Source organism: Kogia breviceps, chromosome 11 (genome assembly GCF_026419965.1).
Source record: "Kogia breviceps isolate mKogBre1 chromosome 11, mKogBre1 haplotype 1, whole genome shotgun sequence".
Classification (NCBI taxonomy): Eukaryota; Metazoa; Chordata; class Mammalia; order Artiodactyla; family Physeteridae; genus Kogia; species Kogia breviceps.
This window is the reverse complement of record NC_081320.1, coordinates 14,345,426-14,369,498: the sequence shown is the minus strand read 5'-3', so window position 1 is coordinate 14,369,498 and position 24,073 is coordinate 14,345,426. Positions and strand designations below refer to the sequence as shown.

Here is a 24,073-nt window from a genome sequence, read left to right as displayed (position 1 = left end):
TCTAACTGGTGTGAGGTGATACCTCATTATAGTTCTGATTTGCATTTCTCTAATAATTAGTGATGTTGAGCAGCTTTTCATGTGCTTCTTAGCTATCTGTATGTCTTCTTTGGAGAAATTTCTATTTAGGTCTTCTGCCCATTTTTGGATTGGGTTGTTTGTCTCTTTAATATGGAGCTGCATGAGCTGTTTATATATTTTGGAGATTCATCCTTTGTCCATTTATTCGTTTGTGAATATTTTCTCCCATTCTGAGGGTTCTCTTTTCATCTTGTTTATGGTTTCCTTTGCTGTGCCAAAGCTTTTAAGTTTCATTCGGTCCCATTTGTTTATTTCTGTTTTTATTTCCATTACTCTAGGACGTGGATCAAAAAAGATCTTGCTGTGATTTATGTCAAGGAGTGTTCTTCCTATGTTTTCCTCTAAGAGTTTTATAGTGTCAGGTCTTATATTTAGGTCTCTAATCCATTTTGAGTTTATTTTTGTGTATGGTGGTAGGGAGTGTTCTAATTTCATTCTTTTACATGTAGCTGTCTAGTTTTCCTGGCACCACTTATTGAAGAGACTGTCTTTTCTCCATTGTATAGCCTTGCCTCCTTTGTCATAGATTAATTGACCATAGGTGCATGGGTTTATCTCTGGGCTTTCTATCCTGTTCCATTGATCTATATTTCTGTTTTTGTGCTAGTACCATATTGTCTTGCTTACTATAGCTTTGTAGTATAGTCTGAAGTCAGGGAGTCTGATTCCTCCAGCTCCGCTTTTTTCCCTCAAGACTGCTTTGGCTATTCGGGGTCTTTTGTGCCGCCATACAAATTTTAAGATTTTTTTGTCCTAGTTCTATAAAAAATGCCATTGGTAATTTGATAGGGATTGCATTGAATCTGTAGATTGCTTTGGGTAGTATAGTCATTTTCACAATATTGATTCTTCCAATCCAAGAACATGGTGCATCTCTCCATCTGTTTGTATCATCTTTAATTTCTTTCATCGGTGTCTCATGGTTTTCTGCATACAGGTCGTTTGTCTCCCTAGGTAGGTTTATTCCTAGGTATTTTATTCTTTTTGGTGCAATGGTGAATCGGAGTGTTTCCTTAATTTCTCTTTCAGATTTTTCATCATTAGTGTACAGGAATGCCAGAGATTTCTGTGCATTAATTTTGTATCCTGCAACTTTACCAAATGCATTGATTAGCTCTAGTAGTTTTCTGATGGCATCTTTAGGATTCTCTACTTGTAGTATCATGTCATCTGCAAACAGTGACAGTTTTACTCCTTCTTTTCCAATTTGTATTCCTTTTATTTCTTTTTCTTCTCTGATTGCCTTGGCTAGGACTCCAAAACTGTGTTGAATAATAGTGGTGAGAGTGGATATCCTTTTCTTGTTCCTGATCTTAGAGGAAATGCTTTCAGTTTTTCACCATTGAGAATGATGTTTGCTGTGGGTTTGTCATATATGGCCTTTATTATGTTGAGGTAGGTTCCCTCTATGCCCACTTTCTGGAGAGTTTTTATAATAAATGGGTGTTGAATTTTGTCAAAAGCGTTTTCTGCATCTGTTGAGATGATCATATGGTTTTTCTTCTTCAATTTGTTACTATGGTGTATCACATTGATTGATTTGCATATATTGAAGAATCCTTGCATCCCTGGGGTAAATCCCACTTGATCATGGTGTATGATCCTTTCAATGTGTTGTTGGATTCTGTTGGCTAGTATTTTGTTGAGGATTTTTGCATCTATATTCATCAGTGATATTGGTCTGTAATTTTCTTTCTTTGTAGTATCTTTGTCTGGTTTTGGTGTCAGGGTGATGGTGGCCTCATAGAATGAATTTTGGAGTGTTCCTTCCTCTGCAATTTTTTGGAAGAGTTTGAGAAAGAGGGGTGTTAGCACTTCTCTAAATGTCTGATAGAATTCACCTGTGAAGCCATCTGGTCCTGTACTTTTGTTTGTTGGAAGATTTTAAATCACAGTTTCAATTTCATTACTTGTGATTGGTCTGTTCATATTTTCTGTTTCCTCCTGGTTCAGTCGTGGAAGGTTATACCTTTCTAAGAATTTGTCCATTTCTTCCAGGTTGTCCATTTTATTGGCATAGAGTTGCTTGTAGTAGTCTCTTAGGATGCTTTGTATTTCGGCGGTGTCTGTTGTAACTTCTCTTTTTTCATTTCTAATTTTATTGATTTGAGTCCTCTCCCTCTTTTTCTTGATGAGTCTGGCTAATGGTTTGTCAATTTTGTTTATCTTCTCAAAGAACCAGCTTTTAGTTTTATTGATCTTTGCTATTGTTTTCTTTGTTTCTATTTCATTTATTTCTGCTCTGATCTCTATGATTTCTTTCTTTCTGCTAACTTTGGGGTTTGTTTGTTCTTTGCTCTCTAGTTCCTTCAGGTGTAAGGTTAGATTGTTTATTTGAGATTTTTCTTGTTTCTTGAGGTAGGCTTGTATAGCTATAAACTTCCCTCTTAGAACTGCTTTTGCTGCCTCCCATAGGTTTTGGATCGTCGTGTTTTCATTGTCATTTGATGCTAGGTATTTTTTTATTTCCTCTTTGATTTCTTCAGTGATCTCTTGGTTATTTAGTAACGTATTGCTTAGCCTCCATGTGTTTGTGTTTTTTACGTTTTTTCCTTGTAATTCATTTCTAATCTCATAGCGTTGTGGTCAGAGAAGATGCTTGATACGATTTCAGTTTTCTTAAATTTAGTGAGGCTTGATTTGTGACCCAGGATGTGATCTATCTTGGAGAATGTTCCATGCACACTTGAGAAGAAAGTGTAATCTGCTGTTTTGGGATAGAATGTCCTATAAATATCAATTAAATCTATCTGGTCTATTGTGTTATTTAAAGCTTCTGTTTCCTTATTAATTTTCTGTTTGAATGATCTGTCCATTGGTGTAAGTGAGGTGTTAAAGTCCCCCACTGTTACTGTGTTTCTGTCGATTTCCTCTTTTAGAGCTCTTAGTAGTTGCCTTATGTATTAAGGTGCTCCTATGTTGGGTGCATATATATTTATAATTGTTATATCTTCTTCTTGGATTGATCCCTTGATCATTATGTCTTGTAACATAATGATCTTTCCTCTTGTAACATTCTTTACTTTAATGTCTATTTTATCTGCTATGAGTATTGCTACTCCAGCTTTCTTTTGATTTCCGTTCACTTGGAATATCTTTTGCCATCCCCTCACTTTCAGTCTGAATGTGTCCCTAGGTCTGAAGTGGGTCTCTTGTAGACAGCATATATATGGGTCTTGTTTTTGTGTCCATTCAGCAAGCCCATGTCTTTTGGTTGGAGCATTTAATCCATTCATGTTTAGGGTAATTATCTATATGTATGTTCCTATGACAATTTTCTTAATTGTTTTGGGTTTGTTTTTGTAGGTCCTTTTCTTCTCTTGTGTTTCCCACTTAGAGAAGTTCCTTTAGCATTTGTTGTAGACCTGGTTTGGTGGTGCTGAATTCTCTTAGGTTTTGCTTGTCTGTAAAGCTTTTGATTTCTCCATCGAATCTGAATGAGATCCTTGCCGGGTACAGTAATCTTGGTTGTAGATTCTTCCCTCTCATCACTTTAAGTGTATCATGCCACTCCCTTCTGGCTTGTAGAGTTTCTGCTGAGAAATCAGCTTTTAACCTTATGGCAGTTCCCTTGTATGTTGTCATTTTTCCCCTGCTGCTTTCAATACTTTTTCTTTGCCCTTAATTTTTGCCAATTTGATTACTATGTGTCTCGGCGTGTTTCTCCTTGGGTTTATCCTGCATGGGAGTCTCTGCGCTTTATTTTAATTTTTTTCATTTTTTTATTTTTTTGCTGTACGCAGGCCTCTCACTGTTGTGGCCTCGCCCGTTGTGGAGCACAGCCTCCAGACGTGCAGGCTCAGTGGCCATGGCTCAGAGGCCTAGCCGCTCCCTGGCATGTGGGATCTTCCTGGACGGGGGCGCGAACCCGTGTCCCCTGCATTGGCAGGCAGACTCTCAACCACTGCGCCACCAGGGGAGCCCCCCTTTAGTGTATTTTTCCCTTCAGTTATTGTATTGTTCATCTCTGTTTGTTCTTTAATTCTTCTAGGTCTTTGTAAACATTTCTTGCATCTTCTCGATCTTTGCCTCCGTTCTTTTTCCGAGGTCCTGGATCATCTTCACTATCATTATTCTGAATTCTTTTTCTGGAAGGTTGCCTATCTCTACTTCATTTAGTTGTTTTTCTGGGGTTTTATCTTGTTCCTTCATCTGGTACATAGCCCTCTCTCTGCCTTTTCATCTTGTCTCTCTTTCTGTGAATGTGGTTTTTGTTCCACAGGCTGCAGGATTGTAGTTCTTCTTGCTTCTGCTGTCTGCCCTCTGGTGGATGAGGCTATCTAAGAGGCCTGTACAAGTTTCCTGATGGGAGGGACTGATGGTGGGTAGAGCTGGGTGTTGCTCTGGTGGGCAGAGCTCAGTAAAACTTTAATCTGCTTGTCTGCTGATGGGTGAGGATGAGTTTCCTCCCTGTTGGTTGTTTGATCTGAGGCGACCCAGCACTGGAGCCTACAGGCCCTTTGGTGAGGCTAATGGCAGACTCCGGGAGGGCTTACGCAAAGGAGTACTTCCCAGAACTTCTGCCGCCAGTGTCCTTGTCCCCACGGTGAGTCACAGCCATCACCCACCTCTGCAGGAGACCTTCCAACACTAGCAGGTAGGTCTGGTTCAGTCTCCCCTGGGGTCACTGCTCCTTCCCCTGGGTCCCGATGCACACACTACTTTGTGTGTGCCCTCCAAGAGTGGAGTCTCTGTTTCCCCCAGTCCTGTCGAAGTCCTGCAGTCAAATCCTGCTAGCCTTCAAAGTCTGATTCTCTAGGAATTCCTCCTCCCGTTGCTGGACTTCTGTGGTATAAGTGTTCTCCAGTTTGTGAGTCACCCACCCAGCAGTTATGGGACTTGATTTTATTGTGATTGTGCCCCTCCTACCATCTCATTGCGGCTTCTACTTTGAATTTGGATGTGGGTTATCTTTTTTGGTGAGTTCCAGAGTCTTCCTGTCGATGATTGTTCAGCAGTTAGTTGTGATTCCTGTGCTCTCGCAAGAGGGAGTGAGCACACGTCCTTCTACTCTGCCATCTTGAACCCGAGCCTTCCAGACCTTTAGTCCTGTTTGTCAGTTTCTGATGAAGCCAAATTCAACAGCACATGGCCAGTCAGGATTCATAATACTATTAAGTATTTTAAGATGGCTCTATGTACATATATCCAGTCATCACATAGTACACATTAAATATATAACAATCTTATTTGTCAGTTGTACCTCAATAAAGCTGAAATTTTAAATTTAAAAAAAGATGGCTATAAGTGATATAAATGAAAAACAGATGTACAAGAAGTCTAAATGAATGGAGATATGCCAAAATGATAATAGTGACTGGGTTAGGCTAGTGTGATTCTGGAGGTTTTTTTGGTTTGTTTTTGTGTGTGTGTGTGATTGTGTTTTCTAAATGTTTTATAATATAGTTTGTATTTCTTTCTTAGGAAATTTGTGTTCATCATAAGTATAGTTTTAAGTAGGTAATAATTAAATTGGAAAATACAGAAAGGGAAATAAGAAAAACAAAACCACCTATAGTCCCACCACTCAAATACACTTACTGTTTGCATTTTGGTGTGCTTCTAGTCTTTTTGTTTGTTTGTTTGTTTGTTTTTTCTTTCTTCCACTGTGCTGCACTGCTGGTGGGATGGGATCTTAGTTCCCCAACCAGTGATTGAACCCTAGCCCATGGTCGTGAAGCACTGAGTCCTAACCACTGGACCACCGGGGAACTGCCTCTAGTCTTATTTTCAAATCACAGAATTTATGTGTTTTTTTAAAATTGTAATCATTCTGTGTAATTCTTTTTATCATTTACTATCACTTTAGTAATAATTCTATTCCTTTTATGATACTAAAAATCACCCTTTAGACAAAGCTGTTTGCAGGAAACCTCAGTGCATCATTGAGTTGCTTCAGGATCCTAGAAATCTGACCTTAAAATAATTTTTTTATACTCTTATTTGTGCCGTATGTTCATGTATGTGGAGACCTCTTCAAAAGCCAGTGAGGGAACAGGTGAAAACAGTAAGAAAAGAATTTTAGAATTTATTGTGCAACGTCAGATGAGCCCACTGAGGGTGGTGATAGGAAGTTGTTCAAGGTGAGGTACCAGCAGGGTCCAGCCGTGTGCCACCGCCACCTAGTGGTTTTGGTTATGAACCATCTGCATTCTTCGTCTCACTTCTGTGAGTCTGAGAGCTGGGCCCCTGGGTTCTAGGCCTTGCTCCAGGACTCTGCCTCTCCTCTCTACTTAGCCTCCTGAAAATGGAGCAAGATTACTGTCAGCACACGAATGCCTAGGAGATGTACATATAGTTGCTTGCATGATGAGCACCCAAGGGGCACTGAGTAAAAGGCAGAAGGGCTCAGGAATCTTCGAAACGAAACATTCAACTGGGAAGACAGAAGTTTGGAATTCTGGCCCCTGAGATGCCGCCAAATCATCATCCTTTTCACGAATCTCTTTTTTAGTAAATCTCTTCTCCACTTGTCACTCATTTACCTTATTATCCGAAAAAATGTGTGTCAGTCCTTCCTCTGGCAGATGTTTTGATTAGGCTGTTGAGGTGCCAGGTAGTGCAAGAGAAGACACCCTGGTTTGTGAGAGCCATAAAAGGCTGATAGGAATCCAGTTCTACCACTTACTAGCCCTGTGGCTCAGGCTAAGCCACTTAAGCTTTCCCCACTCAGTTTCCTCGTTCCTCAAATGAAGATAATCATAGCTTTTTTTGCTAGGTTATGATAAGGACGATAGCCATTTTTATAATAAAAATCTTTATTATTAAGTCAGATTATGTCAAAACAATTAAAAATTAATTCGGTTTACTAAGTCCAGGACACACAGGTTTTTCCCTTTTTTAACATTTCTGAAGCAGGATGTGTTGGTGCCATGCCAGCGTTTTTGTTTTCTTAACAGTCAAAGATGTGTAAACAGTAAAATGTGCCCCGTACACTGTCTGGTATTGTAAATGAAATGTGATAATTAGGTCAGCAGAGTGTTTGAAACTCTCCAGGGAGAACTGTTTTAAGTGCTCTTGGTGGTATTTGTAAACCCTGAACATGACAACTGGTTTAATGAGGTCTGATGGTGACAATTCCCTCACTGCTCTATTACCAGTCTCAGACGTGAACCCATGAGCTACCCTTTCTAGGAAGTTCATTTGGAAAGCGCGTGTTGAGGGACTTCCTTGGCTGTCCGGTGGTTAAGACTCCGCACTTCTGTTGCCGGGGTCGTGGGTTTGATCCCTGGTCGGGGAACTAAGATCCCTCATGCTGCATGCACATTGCAGCCAAAAAGAAAAAACAAAACAAAACAAAATTGAAAAGGAAAGCGTGTGTTCTAAAGTCACTGAGATTACACAGAGCACGGTTCATAATTCAGCAGCCTGTAGCATTTAGCACCACACAGTACACATGAAGCGAGTAATGGTGGGCTGTTTTGAAGAGGGTACGTAGGAGGGTGGATGTAATCCCTTCTCTAATTCTGTTGGTTCTTTCTCTGCTGTATAGACCGCTGCTTTCTCTCAAGCACTCTTCGAGGGCTGAATGGGATGTTGCATGGAAAATACCTGGTACCTATTCAACCAAGTACATAACCACAGGTTTTACAAGCAAATCTTGGTTTATTGTACTTTACTGTGCTTCGCAGATACAGCTTTTTTTTTTTTTTTTTTTTTTTTTTTTTTTGCGGTACACGGGCCTCTCACCGTTGTGGCCTCTCCCGTTTTGGAGCACAGGTTCCAGACGCGCAGGCTCAGCGGCCATGGCTCACAGGCCCAGCCGCTCCGCGGCATGTGGGATCCTCCCAGACCGGGGCACGAACCAGTGTCCCCTGCATCAGCAGGCGGACTCTCAACCACTGTGCCACCAGGGAAGCCCCGATACTGCATTTTTTATGCATTGAAGGTTTATAGCAATCTTGCATCCAGCAAGTCTGTCGGCGTCATTTTTCCAACAGCCTTTGCTCACTTTGTGTCTCTGGGTCACATCTCAGTAATTCTCGCAATATTTCAAATTTATTCATTATTATTCTTTTTTTTTTTTTTTTTTTTTTTTGCGGTATGCGGGCCTCTCACTGTTGTGGCCTCTCCCGTTGCGGAGCACAGGCTCTGGACGCACAGGCCCAGCGGCCATGGCTCACGGGCTTAGTTGCTCCGCGGCATGTGGGATCTTCCCGGACCAGGGCACGAACCCGTGTCTCCTGCATCGGCAGGCGGATTCTCAACCACTGCGCCACCAGGGAAGCCCTATTATTCTGTTTTTTATGCTGATCTGTGATCACTGATCTTTGCTGTCACTATTGCAAAAAGATTACAACTCACTAAAGGCTCAGATGAGAGTTAGCACCTTTTGACAGTAAAGTTTTTTTTTTTTTTTGGCGGTACGCGGGCCTCTCACTGCTGTGGCCTCTCCCGTTGCGGAGCACAGGCTCCGGACGCGCAGGCTCAGTGGCCATGGCTCACGGGCCCAGCCGCTCCGCGGCACGTGGGATCTTCCCAGACCTGGGCACGAACCTGCGTCCCCCGCATCGGCAGGCGGACTCTCAACCACTGCGCTACCAGGGAAGCCCTAAAGTATTTTTAATTAGGGTATGTGCATAGTTTTTTAGACAACGCCATTGCACACTTAACGGACTACTACTACTTTAATACGCACTGGGAGGGACTTCCCTGGCAGTCCAGTGGTTAAGACTCTGCTCTTCCACTGCAGGGGGTGCGGGTTCCATCCCTAGTCAGGGAACTGAGATCCCACACGCCATGCAGCGCAGCCAAAAAAAGAAAAAATTTCTTTTAAAAAAAAAAAATAGATTTATGCACCGGGAAACCAAAAATGGTGTGTGATTTGTTTCATTGCAAATAAAGCAGTAAATGGAACCTGCAGTATCTCTGAGGTCTGCCCGTACTCTCCATCTCCTTGGCAACTGTCCCTAGTCTTTTTCTCTCTGTCTTTCAGTCTAATAAAGTTCCTGTTGTTCAGCACCCGCACCACATGCATCCGTTGACGCCCCTCATCACCTACAGCAACGACCACTTCTCCCCTGGCTCCCCTCCCACACACCTCTCCCCAGAGATCGATCCAAAGACAGGTGAGTCAGCGGCTGCTCAGGCTGGACCAGCTCCACAGCTCCAGTGGGGGTGGGCTTTTCTTCTCGGGGAGTATTTCAGCCCTGGAATCAGACAGACCTGGGTTCAAACCATGTCTCCAACTCTCAACTGTCTCTAACCCTGCCCACTAAATTTAGCCTTTTCAGTTCGCTCCTCAGTGCCTTCCGTGTCCCTTCTGCATCACTGGGTCATTGTGAGGATGAAAGGAGATTAAATGAGATGATTCACAGGGCCTGGCTCCACAGCAAGCATTTGGTGTTGCTCTGCCACTGCTTCTTTTACTTTAGAATCTCTTAAAACTTTAAGATTGGAATGACCTGGAAGGAGGAAAAAAAGTCTCCTTTCTCATTGACTTTGAAGTCTAGCCGGCTGCAGGCTGTGCCTCCTTAAACCAAAACCTATGCCCTAAACTGAACATACGGAAGTAAACAGTCTAGCCAGACGTAAGTATAGCTATAAAGCAGTTGACTGAGTTGGCTTGTTGTTTTTAACTTGCTCACACAAACTCCATCCCAGAGGGAGCCATAGTTTTCATAAAATTCCCATAGAGTTTCCATGGGTCAAAGCATTTTTGGAGCTTCTCTTTAGAGAAATCACAGCTACTACAAGTTACAGATAATAAGGAGGACAAATGCGGAACAGAGATCCAAAGTTTATCTTTCCATGAATGAGGCAGCTTTTCTAGCTGATGATATCCTGGGGATATTCAGTCCAAAATTTCCTGCCTGTGTCTTGGACGACTCCTGTATGAACAGCTGGAAGTTACTGGTGACATTGGGCAGGGATAATAAAAGAAAGGGCCTTCCAAGCTCCAGGGCACCTGGGAGTATAGGGCAAGAAACCTCCTGTTTGATATTATTTTTAAGGTGTTAATGTAGGGCCAAGGAATTGTCTGACACATCTCTCTTTGGAAGCAGGAATCCCGCGGCCCCCTCACCCATCTGAGCTGTCTCCGTATTACCCACTGTCTCCCGGAGCTGTCGGGCAAATCCCCCATCCCCTCGGCTGGCTCGTCCCACAGTAAGGAAACTTACAGCCTTTTTTACCCTCCCTCCTTCCTTATGCTGAGTTCTAACTTCTGTACCTCCAGACGCCCCACCCCCCACCCCCCACGTGGAGCCCTCTCACCAAAGCCCAGGACTCAGACCTCCCTGCTCTCCCCAGGGCAGTGTCCCCACAACTCTTCCTTCCTACTTCCTGCCTTTACTTAATCATCCTTTCTTCCCAAACGCCTCTCCTTCCCTGTCCTGAACATTCCCATTTTAGCCAATTTGCTGACCAGATTTCCTTGCTCCTGGCCCTTATAGGCAAGGACAGCCCATGTACTCCCTTCCTCCCGGCGGCTTCCGGCACCCCTACCCTGCCCTCGCCATGAATGCCTCAATGTCCAGGTGAGTCCTGGGACTGGAGCTGTGAGCAGGAAGTGGCAGTGCAGGGAATGTTTGTCTACCAGCGTCCCTGCCATTTCTGACAGTTACACAGCTTTCTCTTGGCAATAAGCGAGGAGGTTCACCTTCCCTCCCGCCTCTCTGATAAGGTGGGGATGGAGACCATAGGCTCAGCTCACTCTTGCCCCATCTCTCTAAGAGAAGCATTTCAAAGCCCTCGCACTCAACCCTCCTGCACGTCCCCTCAGGGGCTGGGCTGGGCTTTGTGGCACTGAAGCATTTTGAGTACATCACGATTAAGCCAGAGGCTGGGAGATTAATTGTTCCTGCAAGGACGTCAGGAGGGAGGAACAGTGAAAGGGGATTTCTGTCTCAGTGGCCTATCTACCTGACAGTGGTACCGCCAATGACAAAAGAAGTGCAACCCGCAGCCTAAGCCCTTCTTTCCCCGCTGTGTACCCTGGCCTCAGACCCGCTGCATCTTCTTTTGTGTTTGTCATCCTACCTGCTTTCAGCACCACATATAGGAAACCTGCACGCTGTGGGGGAAGGGAGGTTTGTTGGGTGTTTCCCAAACCGGTTCTGTCGAGGTCAGTGCTTGGCCTTCCGTTGCTCCAACGCTGCCACAGCAGAGGTGTTTACACGCCTCCGCCATCAAGACTGGGGGCCCGCCACATCCTCTGTGAGTGACAAGCATTCTGCCTGAATCCCTCCATTGTCTTTGTTTCCGTCTGATACATAGCCTGGTTTCCAGTCGGTTCTCCCCTCACATGGTGGCTCCGGCCCATCCTGGTCTGCCCACCTCAGGGATCCCCCACCCCGCCATCGTCTCCCCCATCGTCAAGCAGGAACCAGCACCCCCGAGCCTGAGCCCGGCCGTGATCGCGTGAGTAACAGACAGCCTGATGGGGGGTGGCCAGTCTCTGAGCAGCGAGTGCCATTGGTTGCTTTCTTGGCGACATTCAGCTGGCAGCCCAGCAGCTTCCTCAACTGCACCCTCTCCCTTGGGAACTGTTCCCTTTGACCCCTGGAGTTCCCATCCTCTCAGAGACACCATGCATCTCTTCTCACGTTAAGGAAAGTTTTACAACCAGGACTTCGAGGCTGAAAGAGAACCTGAGCTTTTAGCTTCCTTCTCCCCCACCCACCCTGCCCCCCGTACACTCGAAAATTGTAAGGCCCCAGAAAGGAGAATATTCTCTCAAGGTCACATGGCTGACCGGTGGCAGAGCTGCGCCCAGCACCAAGGCCTGTGCTTTGTCCACTGTGCCATAAAGACAGCAGGAAAGCCAAAGTCGGTGCCTCATAGCCGAGGAGACCTCCTCCCTCCGTTTCTGCTTAAGGTGCCCTGCCCCCCTCCTCTTTCTCACCTGCGGCCATTGCATCCCAGATCTCACCACCCACCCCCCTCTGCTCCTTTGTCAGGAAGTTGTTCTTTCCTGGAACATGGCCGGAGGCCTGTCAGAGGCTAGGAACTAGGTGCTCAGGCTCTGAAAGCAACCCCGGGCCACTTGCATTATCATCCAAGCAACAGCATCTCCCCCCTCCCCAGAGGCAAACAGCCCTTAGCCTCCTAGAGAGATGCCAGCTGACGGCAGCTAACCTACAGCCTTATGACTTCCCAGGAAATCACCTGTCCCGGTGAAAAAAGAGGAAGAAAAGAAACCCCACGTGAAGAAGCCTCTTAATGCCTTCATGTTATATATGAAGGAGATGAGGGCCAAGGTGGTGGCCGAGTGCACCCTGAAGGAAAGTGCAGCCATTAACCAGATCCTGGGGAGAAAGGTAAGGCCTGCCCTTGTGCTCCGGGCTGGGCGGCTCAGCGTCCCCCACGCTCACCGCTCTGTCCTCGCTGGTCCTGTCTCCCGCAGTGGCACAACCTGTCCCGAGAAGAACAGGCCAAGTACTACGAACTGGCCCGGAAGGAGCGGCAGCTTCACTCGCAGCTCTACCCGACCTGGTCAGCCCGGGACAATTACGTACGTGCCCATCAGACGCCAGGAGCGGCCTCTGCGAGAGGAGGAGGGGAAAAGGAAGCTGACTCCGTTGATAGAGGACCCTATCGGCGGAGTCAGCTTCCAGGGAGGCCAGGGAGAAGTCTGTATTTCTCTAGACATAAGGAAGACATTTTAGTTCTCAGGAGGGCCACAAGGCCAAGGTTGGGGATCCTGGGAACGGACTCAAATGTGTGCCTGTCCTATTGGAAGTGGGACTCAGCCTTTAAGTCCATAATTCAGGGTGCAGCGTGAGCTGTGTGCTAGCTCTGTGGTCAGTGTCCCTAGCCAAGGGTTCCCAAGCTGGGGCTCAGAGACCAATGCGTAAGCGGCTGCCTGCGTTTCTGATAACTCCCTGAAACTGAGAAGGTTTTCGTGTGTATGTTGTTACTTGCTTTTTTGTGTGTGCTAAAAGCCTGCATAGCTACGTTAGTTTTGGGGGGTTTTTGTTTGTTTATTTGTGGAGTTTTTTTGCCGATTGAACCCACGCCCTTGGCAGTGAAAGCACGGAGTCCTAACCCCTGGACAGCTGGGGAATTCCCAGCTGCATTAGATTTTCAGTGAGACCTGGGACCCCTCAGAAAAGATCAGGAACCTTACACTGTTTTAGGGAGAGAAATGGAAAAATAAGCCTGAAGGACAGGGAAAGAATGAGGCCTTCCAAGAAAGCCAGGACACCGGAGCTGGAGGGAAGGGATCCAGTGGGGGAGGGAAGCAGTGTTCCAGGAGGGCTCACTGTGTCACCTTGTGAGGCTGCTGCGGGGAGTGTGATCTGGGTGCCCAGTACAGGAAGTATCCTGTCTCCCCGCTTCATAGCTGGGAGTCCCCCAGAAAAGCTGGTTATTCTGTCCCTGGTAACCTCTTCCTTTGGCTGTATCTTTCAGGGTAAGAAAAAGAAGAGGAAGCGAGAAAAGCAGCTGTCCCAGACCCAGTCCCAGCAGCAAGTCCAGGAGGCAGACGGTGAGTCTTCAGGAGGACCCTGCATCTTTACTTCTTTTTCCCACTATCCCAGCTACACCCGCCGGCACTTTGTACCCGGGTCTCTGATGGACACGGTGACAATGCCGTATTATGATAGCTGCCATTTTCAAGGCCTCAGCCTTATGTACACTCAGGGTGGGGGGGGTGTTATTATTATCCCCTTTTAGGAGATGATCTTTTAAGAGGCTCAAAGAAGTGAAAGGATTTTTCCAGTCACTCTGCTTGTTAAATGGTCCAGCACTTTGTCACTTGGAAGACTCTTTTCAATTCAGTTGAGTTGTGTCTTATTTGAGGGTTAGGTTCTAAAATCAATGCATACGGTAAAAACGGAATGTCACTGAAATGATCCTTGAAATTCCCTTAGGAATGCAGCCCATTAGAGACTGACATATCACCTATCAGTGAATCCAATAGAATCAGGTTTTCCTCCAATGTTTGTTTGGTCGAATATCAGAAATAATTGTTCACTTGGATTGGGGGAGGGCCCCTTTGTGCCACAAATATATACTGTATCTTTTTACACCAGAATCACACCCAGCAGAGAGATGCTCACACCATGATGAGTATTTTAGTCAAGCCTCCCATCTCATGCTCACTCCAGGACAAGTGCAGAATTTGTTTAGTTCCATCTATAGTGCTTTTTTTGTGGGCTGGGGGACAGGGGGGAGTTGCACCACCCAGCTTGTGGGATCTTAGTTCCCTGACCAGGGATCAAACCCGGGGCCACAGCAGTGAAAACACCAAGTCCTGACCCCGGGACCGCCAGGGAAGTCCCCTAAAGTGCTTTTTTTTTTTTTTTTGCGGTACGCAGGCCTCTCACTGCTGTGGCCTCTTCCGTGGCAGAGCACAGGCTCCGGACACGCAGGCCCAGCAGCCATGGCTCACGGGCCCAGCCGCTCCGCGGCATGTGGGATCTTCCCAGACCGGAGCATGAACCCACGTCCCCTGCATTTGCAGGCGGACTCTCAACCACTGCGCCACCAGGGAAGCCCCCCCAAAGTGCTTTTTATCACCTTGCTTTTCATCTCCTTTCCTACCTTTCTAATAGCTGTATAATTTGTGTATTCATCTCCATAGGAGTACATGTAAGTTAACTATGTATATGATGCAAAATCCACTGTATACCACGTTGCTTAGCAGGTGCTATACTAACTCTGACAGCACCATAAACCAAAGATCTTAAAACAAATTGAGTGGAGATCCATCCCCAGAATGATGAGATTTCAGCAGGAAGATGATGATGTGATAGGCTGAGCTATTTTCCTTCCAGGCAGGCACTGAATGGGTCTTTGGCATTTGGGCATTGCCCCTTGTCTGTGCTCTAGGTGTCTTGAAAGCCATAGCTGTCATTTCAGGTTCTCACGTCCCTCCCTGTATGCATTCTTGTTTCTGGAGTTGATGTGTACAGCTGGGCTTCCTTGGCAACCTCCGCCTCCCCCCGCGCTCCTAGCTACTAACTCTTTCGTGTGGTTGTTTTTTCCCCTAGGTGCTCTGGCCTCCAAAAGCAAAAAGCCATGTGTCCAGTACCTGCCCCCTGAGAAGCCCTGTGACAGCCCTGCCTCCTCCCACGGCAGCATGCTGGACTCGCCGGCCACGCCCTCCACGGCCTTGGCCTCCCCGGCTGCCCCGGCCGCCACCCACTCGGAGCAAGCCCAGCCCCTCTCCCTCACCACCAAGCCAGAGACCCGGGCCCAGCTGGCTCTCCACTCGGCTGCCTTCCTGTCAGCGAAGGCTGCCGCCACCTCCTCTGGCCAGATGGGCAGCCAGCCCCCCGTCCTGTCCCGGCCCCTCCCCCTGGGGTCCGTGCCCACAGCTCTGCTGACGTCCCCCCCTTCCTTCCCAGCCACGCTGCATGCCCACCAGGCCCTCCCCGTGCTCCAGGCCCAGCCTCTTTCCTTGGTCACCAAGTCTGCCCACTAAGCTGCCCACTGACCTATGCAGGCTGTCACGTGACTCATCGAGTAGTAATGATGCAGAAGAAGAAGAAGGAAAAAAAAAAAAAAAGGAAACTTTATTGGTCAATATTTGACCACTCTGGACTGTTCTGTAAAGTGACTGGTAACAGCAGCACTTTACACATTTTGTAGATGTTAACCAGTAGCTGATCTTAAGGCTTTTTTAAAAAACAAAACAAAACAAAACAAAAATCTGTAAAAAACGAGAACTGAAAAGTAGTGTGTTATTCTTCCTGTATGTGCAGCGGTGGATGGACCTGGGCAGAAGGCACCTGTGTCTCTACCTCCTGGACTCTCTGCCCTCCTCTTTCTTCCCATCACCCCCCGCGTCCGGCTTCCCCCACCCAGCCTGCATGCTGGCCGTTGCTGCCACTTCTAGTCCGCAGCCTCTTCATCTACATCCCATTCCTGGACATTCCCTTTTACCTGGCCCACGTTTTTCTCCTTTGCTCAGCTCCTTAGGTTCTTGCCTTCATCTTCGTCCTCTGCCCAGTGTAAGGCTGTCACCAGGTGAGAAGACACCTCGGCCTCGTTTGTCTCCACCAGCGTCTGCTTTCCCTCAGTGGCCCTAATGCCCCAGTCTCCAGCTTTTGGTGGGGGAAGAGGTCCTCTGCAGGGGTTCTTCCCCGCATTTAAAGGGACTCAAGGTGCCTGCCACTTCCTCAGTGAAGAAGCCTGTGTACCACCCCCTCACCAGTCGAGAAGTCCCCTCATAGCCCCAGAGTGGCAGACAGGACCTGGGTCCAAGGTCTGGCTCCTGTCACCCGGGTCCGTGCTAGCACAATCTGCGAAAGCTCTAAAGACCCTCCTCCCTCCCCCATCACCTCACATGCTTCTTCTGTGTGTATTTCTTTTCATTTTTATGGGGTTTTTTGGAGCAATTTAAACTCCCAGTTGTTTATTTTCACAAAAGAAAATAAAATTGCAGTTGCAAGACCTTTTCTGAGTATTTTAGTCCTTTTCTTGAATCAAGCCCCCTTCTTCACACCAAGCCCTGTGTGAGATTTTTTCAGACATGCAAAGGAGGAATGCCACTTATTGGAGGGGGGTATAAATAATGCCTGACACGACTAGAAAAATGCAACCCAGTTTCCAGCCTCGAATGTGCACAGACCAGTCAGTATAGATAACTGAGATACAAAGGGATGAATCTTTTTATTTTCGTTTGTCTTCTTGTAATTTCCAAGATAGGAGAGGTATCCTTGGATTGCTTTGCATATATCTAGCACTGCAATTAATTCTTTTTTTTTTTTGTTACGGTGTTACTGAGGTATAATTCACATGACATACAATTCACCCATTTAAAGTGTACAATTCGGGACTCCCCTGGTGGTGCAGTGGTTAAGAATCCACCTGCCAATGCAGAGGACACGGGTTCAATCCCTGGTCCAGGAAGATCCCACATGTTGCAGAGCAACTAAGCCCGTGCACCACAACTACTGAGCCTGCACTCTAGAGCCCGCAAGCCACAACTACTGAGCATGCGTGCCACAACTACTGAAGCCCACGCCCCTAGAGACCGTGCGCCACAACAAGAGAAGCCACCGCAGTGAGTAGCGTGCGCACCACAACAAAGAGTAGCCGTCGCTTGCCTCAACTAGAGAAAGCCTGCGTGCAGCAATGAAGACCCAGCGCAGACAAAAAAACCACAGCACAACACATGAAGTGTACAATTCAATGGTTTTGACTGTGTTCAAAGTTGTGTACCCATCATCACACTGGACTTCAGAACATTTTCATTACTTCAAAAGGAATCCCCAGGGCTTCCCTGGTGGCGCAGTGGTTGAGAGTCCGCCTGCCGATGCAGGAGACACGGGTTCGTGCCCTGGTCCGGGAGGATCCCACATGCCGCGGAGCGGCTAAGCCCGTGAGCCATGGCCGCTGAGCCTGTGCGTCCGGAGCCTATGCTCCGCAACGGGAGAGGCCACAACAGTGAGAGGCCCGCATACCGCAAAAAAAAAAAAAAAAAAAGAAAAAAAAAAAAGGAATCCCCATACTCTTTAGAACTTACCCTCCACTTCCTCCTTCTCACACCCCCCATCCCCACCTCCAGTCCTGAACAACCATGAAGCTACTTTTTTTTTTTTTTTTTTTTTGCGGTACTTGGGCCTCTCGCTGCTGTGGCCTCTCCCGTTGCGGAGCACAGGCTCCGGACGCGCAGGCTCAGCGGCCATGGCTCACGGGCCCAGCCGCTCCGCGGCATGTGGGATCTTCCCAGACCGGGGCACGAACCCGCTTCGGCAGGCTGACTCTCAACCACTGCGCCACCAGGGAAGTCCAACTTTCTTTCTTTCTTTTTTTTTTTTTTTTAACATCTTTATTGGAGTGTAATTGCTTTACAATGTTGTGTTAGTTTCTGCTGTATAACAAAGTGAATCAGCTATACATATACATATATCCCCATATCTCTTCCCTCTTGCGTCTCCCTCCCTCCCACCCCTCTAGGTGGTCACAAAGCACCGAGCTGATCTCCCTGTGCTAGGCGGCTGCTTCCCACTAGCTATCTATTTTACATTTGGTAGTGTATATATGTCAGTGCTACTCTCTCACTTCATCCCAGCTTACCCTTCCCCCTCCCCGTGTCCTCAAGTCCATTTTCTACGTCCATGAATCTACTTTCTATCTCTGGATTTGTCTGTTGTGGACATTTCGTTTAAATGGAATCATACTCTATGTGGTCCTTTCTCAACTGACTTCTTTCAGCAGAGTATTTTCAAGATTCATCCATGTAACCTGTATCGGCACATCATTCCCTTTTTTTTTTATGATGGTAAAATAGATAAATAACAAAATTCACCACTTTAACCATTTTTAGGTGTACAATTCAGTGGCTTTAATTACCTTCACAGTGTTTTGCAACCATCACCACTATCTGTTTCCAGAACTTTCCATCACCCCAAACAGAGTCTCTGTAACCATTAGGCAATAACTCCCTCATTCCGCTCCCCTCACCCTCAGCTCCTAGTAACCTCTAATCCACTTTCTTTTTCAATGAATTTGCCTATTCGAAATATTCCATATAAATGGAATCATAAAACATTTGTCCTTTTGTGCCTGGCTTATTTAACTTAGCATAATGTTTTCAAGATGCATTCATGTTGTAACATATCCGAATTTCATTTTTTTTTAAGCCTTGTCTTTACCTTTTTTTGAGTACGTGCCAGATTTTTTTACCCTACTCAGACATACAGCTTTTTAAATTGTGGTAAATATAAAATATATATATACAATATATTTTATATATATATATAAGTGGACAATCTAGTGGCATTAAGTACATTCACAATGTTGTGCAACCATAAACAGTAACAACTTCCAGAACCATTTCATCATCCCAAACAGAAACTCCATACCTATTAAATATTAACTCCCCATTCCTCCCCCCAGACTTTAAGAACCTGCAATCTACTTTATATCTTGATAAATTTGCCTATTTTAGGTACCTCATATAAGTAGAATCATACAATACTTGTCCCTTCATGTCTGGCTTATTTCACTTAGCATAATGTTTTCAAAGTTCATCCATATTGTAGCTTGTATTGATATCAGAACTTCATTCCTTTTTATGGCTGCATAATAGTCCATTGTATGTATAAACTACATTTTGTTTATTCTTCTGTTGATGAATACATGGGTTGTTTCCACATTTTGGCTACTGTGAATAATGTTGCTGTGAACTTTCGCATACAAATATAACATTTGAGTCCCTGTTTTCAATTCTTCGGGGTTTATATGTAGAAGTGGGATTGCTGGGTCATATTGGTAATTCTATGTTTAACATTTTGAGGAATTGCCAAACTCTTTTTCATAGCAGCTGCAACATTTTACATTCAAATCAGCAATGTTTGAGGGCTCCAATTTCTCCACAGCCTCACCAACATATTTTTTTTTAAATACAGTTTTTAAAGGTTACACTCTATTTACAGTTATTACAAAATACTGGCTATATTCCCCATGTTGTACATTATATCTTTTAGCCTATCTTACACCCAGTAGTTTGTACCACCCACTCTCCCACTGATAACCACTAGTTTGTTCTCTATATCTGTTTGAGTCTGCTGCTTTTTTGTTATATTCACTAGTTTGCTGTATTTTTTAGATTCCACATATAAGTGATGTCATTCAGTATTTGTCTTTATCTGTCTGACTTATTTCATTTAGCATAATGCCCTCCAAGTCCATCCACGTTGCTGCAAAAGACAAAATTTTGTGTTTTTTTAATGCCTGAGTAGTTTTCCATTGTATAAATACACCACATCTTCTTTACCCACTCATCTGTTGATGGACACTCAGATTGCTTCCATATCTTGGCGATTGTAAATAATGCTGCTATGAACATTGGGGTGCATGTATCTTTTCGAATTAGCGTTTACGTTATTTTTCAGATATATAGCCAGGAATGGAATTGCTGGGTCATATGGTAGTTCTATTTTTAGTTTTTTGAGAAGCCTCCATACTGTTTTCCACAGTGGCTGCACAAATTTACATTCCTACCAACAGTGTACGAGGGTTGCCTTTTCTCCACATCCTCACCAACATTTGTTATTCGTGGTTTTTCTTGATGATAGCCATTATGGCAGGTGTGAGGTGATATCTCATTGTGGTTTTGATTTGCATTTCCCTGATGCATTTTCCTATTTCCTGTTTTTTTATTATAGCCATCCTAGTAGGTGTGGAGTGTGTCTCACTGTGATTTTGATTTGCATTTGCCCAACTAATACTAATGATGTTGAACAACCATTCATATGTTTATTAGCCAGTTATCCCAGCACCATTTGTTGAAAAGACTATTCTTTCCCCCGTCGAACATTCAGCACCCTTGTCAAAAATCAACTGACCATAAATATATAGGTTTATTTCCTGACTCTCAATTCTATTCCATTCATCCATATACCTTTATGCCTGTACCACACTGTCCTAATTACTGTAATTTTGTAATAAGTTTTTAAATTGGGAAATGAGAATCCTCTGATTTTGTTCTTCTTTTTCAAACCTGTGTTGGCTATTCTGGGTCCCTTGCATTTTCATATAAATTTTAGTATCAGCTTGTCAATTTCTGCAAAGAAGCCACCTGAGATTTTTATAGGGATTGTGTTGGTAGATCAATTTGGGGAGCATAGACATTCTAACAATTATGTCTTCCAATCCATGAATAGGGGATGTCTTTCCATTTATTTAGGTCTTCTTTAGTTTTTTTAAATAATACTTTGTTGTTTCAGAGTGTACATTTTGCATTTCTTTTGTTAAATTTATTCTTAAATTTTACTTTATTTTTGATACTACTGTAAATGGAATTTTTCTTAATTTCATTTTTAGATTGTCTGTTGCAAGTGTATAGAAATATAATTGATTTTGATATATTAACCTCACATCTTACATCCTTGCTGAACTCGTCCTAATAAATTTTTAGAAAATCCTCAGGATTCTCTTTATACAAGATCATGTTATCTGAAAACAGATATAGTTTTACTTCTTCCTTTTCAATCTAGATGCTTCTTATTTTGTTTTCTTGCTGAAATGTCTTGGCTACTTACAGTACAAAGTTGAGTCGAAGTGGTGGGAGCAGACATGGTTCCTTATCTCAGAAGGAAAGCATCTAGTCTTTTACCATTAACTATGTTAGTTGTGAGGTTTCTGTACATGCCCCCTTCAGGTTGAGGAAGTTCCCTTCTTTTCCAAATTTGTTAAGTATTTTTATCACGAAGAAGTACAAGGAAATTTAAGATTTATTCAAGTTGCACCCTACCATTCCCTTAAACCAAAATTGGTGTGAGTTAGGAGTTAGTGCTAAACTCTGCCTTCTCTACTCCTATTCTAGGTAGCAGCACTTCCTGGAGAAAAACCACACACCTGAAATAGGTGCCACGGTAGATTTGTGCCTCACATAACCCAGGCCTATATCCTATATCCAAGCCATCTCCACAGTAAATTTGTGCCTCACATAAGCCAGGCCTATATCCTATATCCAGTCTGTTGGTATTACCTCCCAAATTTATCTTGAGTCCAACCACTTCCCTCCATTCTCACTGTCCCTATGCTAGTTCTACTATAACTATTGCAACAGCCTCCTACCTGATTAACTTCTAAATCCACTCTTCTCTTCCCACCACCCCAAGAGTAGATTCTTCACCCTACGACCAGACTAATCTTCAAAAATTCCCAACTCTGGGGACTTCCCTGGTGGCACAGTGGTTAAGAATCCTCCTGCCAATGCAGGGGACAAGGGTTTGAGCCCTGGTCCGGGAGTATCCCACATGCCGCGAAGCAACAAAGCCCCTGCGCCACAACTACTGAGCCTGTGCTCTAGAGCCCACGAGCCACAACTACTGAAACCCACATGCACTAGGGCCCACCTGCCACAACTACTGAGCCCACATGCCACAAATACTGAAGCCCACGCGCCAAGAGCCCATGCTCCACAACAAGAGAAGCCACCACAATGAGAAGGCCGCACACCGCGACGAAGAGTAGCCCCTGCTCACTACAACTAGAGAAAGCCTGCAGCAACGAAGACCCAATGCAGCCCCCCCCAAAAAAAATAATAATTCCCAACTCTATCTTTCCCCTACTTAAACAGCTTTAATGGATTCTCGTTAACGTTAAGATAAAATACAAAAGCCTGGACGTCGTAGCCCACAAACTCTGCATGATTTGGACCCTTATTTTCTCTCCTGCCTAATAATATGGACACAAGGTCAGGCTTAATAATTTGCCATTCCCCTACCTACATGCACAGACAAAAGCGCACACAAACGCGCACATGAGTGCACCAAGCCAATATCCTTTTTTTAAAATTGAAATATGGTTCATGGACAATATTGTTAGTTTCAGGTGTACTACATAGTGATTTGACATTTGCATACATTACAAAATACACCACGGTAAGTCTAGTAACCATTTGTCCTAAGCCAAATCCTTTAATGCTAGTCAAGTATTTATTTAGGGGAGGTGGAGAGAATTTTAGAAACATTCATTTACCAATTCACTTCCTTAAGCCAGAGTCACAGTTCTGAACTAATTTGTAAAAGATTTCTCACTTCTCTCTGATTCTTATTCTCTCCTTAGTAATAAGGGTGTGTGTGAGAGATTTTCTTACAACAGAGAAACATTGAGAAGCATATTAAAGGGTTTTTAAAGATAATTTTTATTTATTTTAATTTTATTATTTTAATTTTTGGCCATGCCCCTTGGCTTGTGGGATCTTAGTTCCCCAAGCAGGGATCGAACCCCAGCCACCACAGTGAAAGCGCCGAGTCCTAACCACAGGACTAAAAGGTTTTAAAATAGCAAAACAGGACTTCCCTGGTGGCGCAGTGGTTGAGAGTCCGCCTGCCGATGCGTGGGACGCAGGTTCGTACCCCGGTCCGGGAAGATCCCACGTGCCGCAGAGCGGCTGGGCCCGTGAGCCATGGCCGCTGAGCCTGCGCGTCCGGAGCCTGTGCTCCGCAATTGGAGAGGCCACAGCAGTGAGAGGCCCGCGTACCGCGATTTAAAAAAAAAGGCACAACAAAGTACTTGTTCCTGAAAACTATATTTACATCATATTAACTAGTCCTTAAAATTCTTCAGAAATTCACCTGACAAGAACTGCATGCCACATAACCCAAATATTGTACTCAGACTGCAGAAGAGTGTTATATCTCCTGGCAGCTGTAATCCTTTTTGGTAGGATTACATTTCAACCTGTGTTAATGGCAACAAGGATCATTTAATACTTAATCTGGCTGGAGGCTCTACTCCAGTCTCATCCCCCGCCATTTTCTTTTCTCTTTTTATAAATTAATTTATTATTTATTTATTTTTGGCCGCGTTGGGTCTTCGTTGCTCCACGCGGGCTTTCTCTAGTTGCGGCGAGTGGGGGCTACTCTTTGTGGTGAGGCACGGGCTTCTCATTGCGGCGGCTTCTCTTGTTGTGGAGCATGCGCTCTAGGTGAGCAGGCTTCAGTAGTTGCGGAACGCGGGCTCAGTAGTTGTGGCTCGTGGGCTCTACAGCACAGGCTCAGTAGCTGTGGCGCACGGGCTTAGTTGCTCCGCGGCATGCGAGATCATCCTGGACCGGGGCTCGAACCCGCGTCCCCTGAATTGGCCGGTGGATTCTTAACCACTGTGCCACCAAGGAAGATCCCTTTCTTTAAATTTTTATTGGGTATAACTGAAATTGATTTACAATATTTTGCCAGTTTCAGGTGTACAGCAAAGTGAATCTGCCATACAAATACATATAAAGGATGGACTTTTTAGAAAAGATCTTTGGCGACCTCGGAGGGCACAGTTTCCGTGGGGTCAGGAGAGAGGGGAGCAGGGTTGCAAAGGCTCCCGCTACAAACGTGATGGGGTGGGTTTCCGTTTCCAGATTTCCACACATTTGTGTACGGCAGGGAAAGAACCACGAGAGAGGGAGAAGGCAGAAATGTAGGCAGAAAATGGGGCGAAGAGGCGCTGGGCCACAGCGATGTCACTCCCGTGGGATCGTCCGCGGGCCAGAAGCTCCTGCTCTGCCTATACTACTGTCTCATAAGTACGAGGGCAAAGAAGAAAAGGGGGGAATAACGGTCTGTAGCGGCTGCTATGTAGCAAAGAAACCAGA

At 45.1% G+C, this 24,073-nt stretch overlaps 1 protein-coding gene across 1 annotated transcript in view; it reads left to right on the top strand.

Annotated features, from left to right (window-relative positions):
- TCF7L1 (transcription factor 7 like 1) overlaps positions 1-16,427 on the top strand; it is a 163,560-nt gene extending 147,133 nt beyond the window's left edge. The window contains exons 5-12 of the mRNA XM_059079561.2: positions 9,017-9,149; positions 10,086-10,188; positions 10,476-10,559; positions 11,299-11,442; positions 12,182-12,341; positions 12,428-12,535; positions 13,435-13,510; positions 15,018-16,427. Of these exons, the coding sequence (XP_058935544.1) occupies positions 9,017-9,149; positions 10,086-10,188; positions 10,476-10,559; positions 11,299-11,442; positions 12,182-12,341; positions 12,428-12,535; positions 13,435-13,510; positions 15,018-15,451 (1,242 nt within the window). The 3' untranslated portion in view covers positions 15,452-16,427. The remainder of the gene's footprint in view (positions 1-9,016; positions 9,150-10,085; positions 10,189-10,475; positions 10,560-11,298; positions 11,443-12,181; positions 12,342-12,427; positions 12,536-13,434; positions 13,511-15,017) is intronic.
- The last annotated feature ends 7,646 nt before the right edge of the window (positions 16,428-24,073 follow it).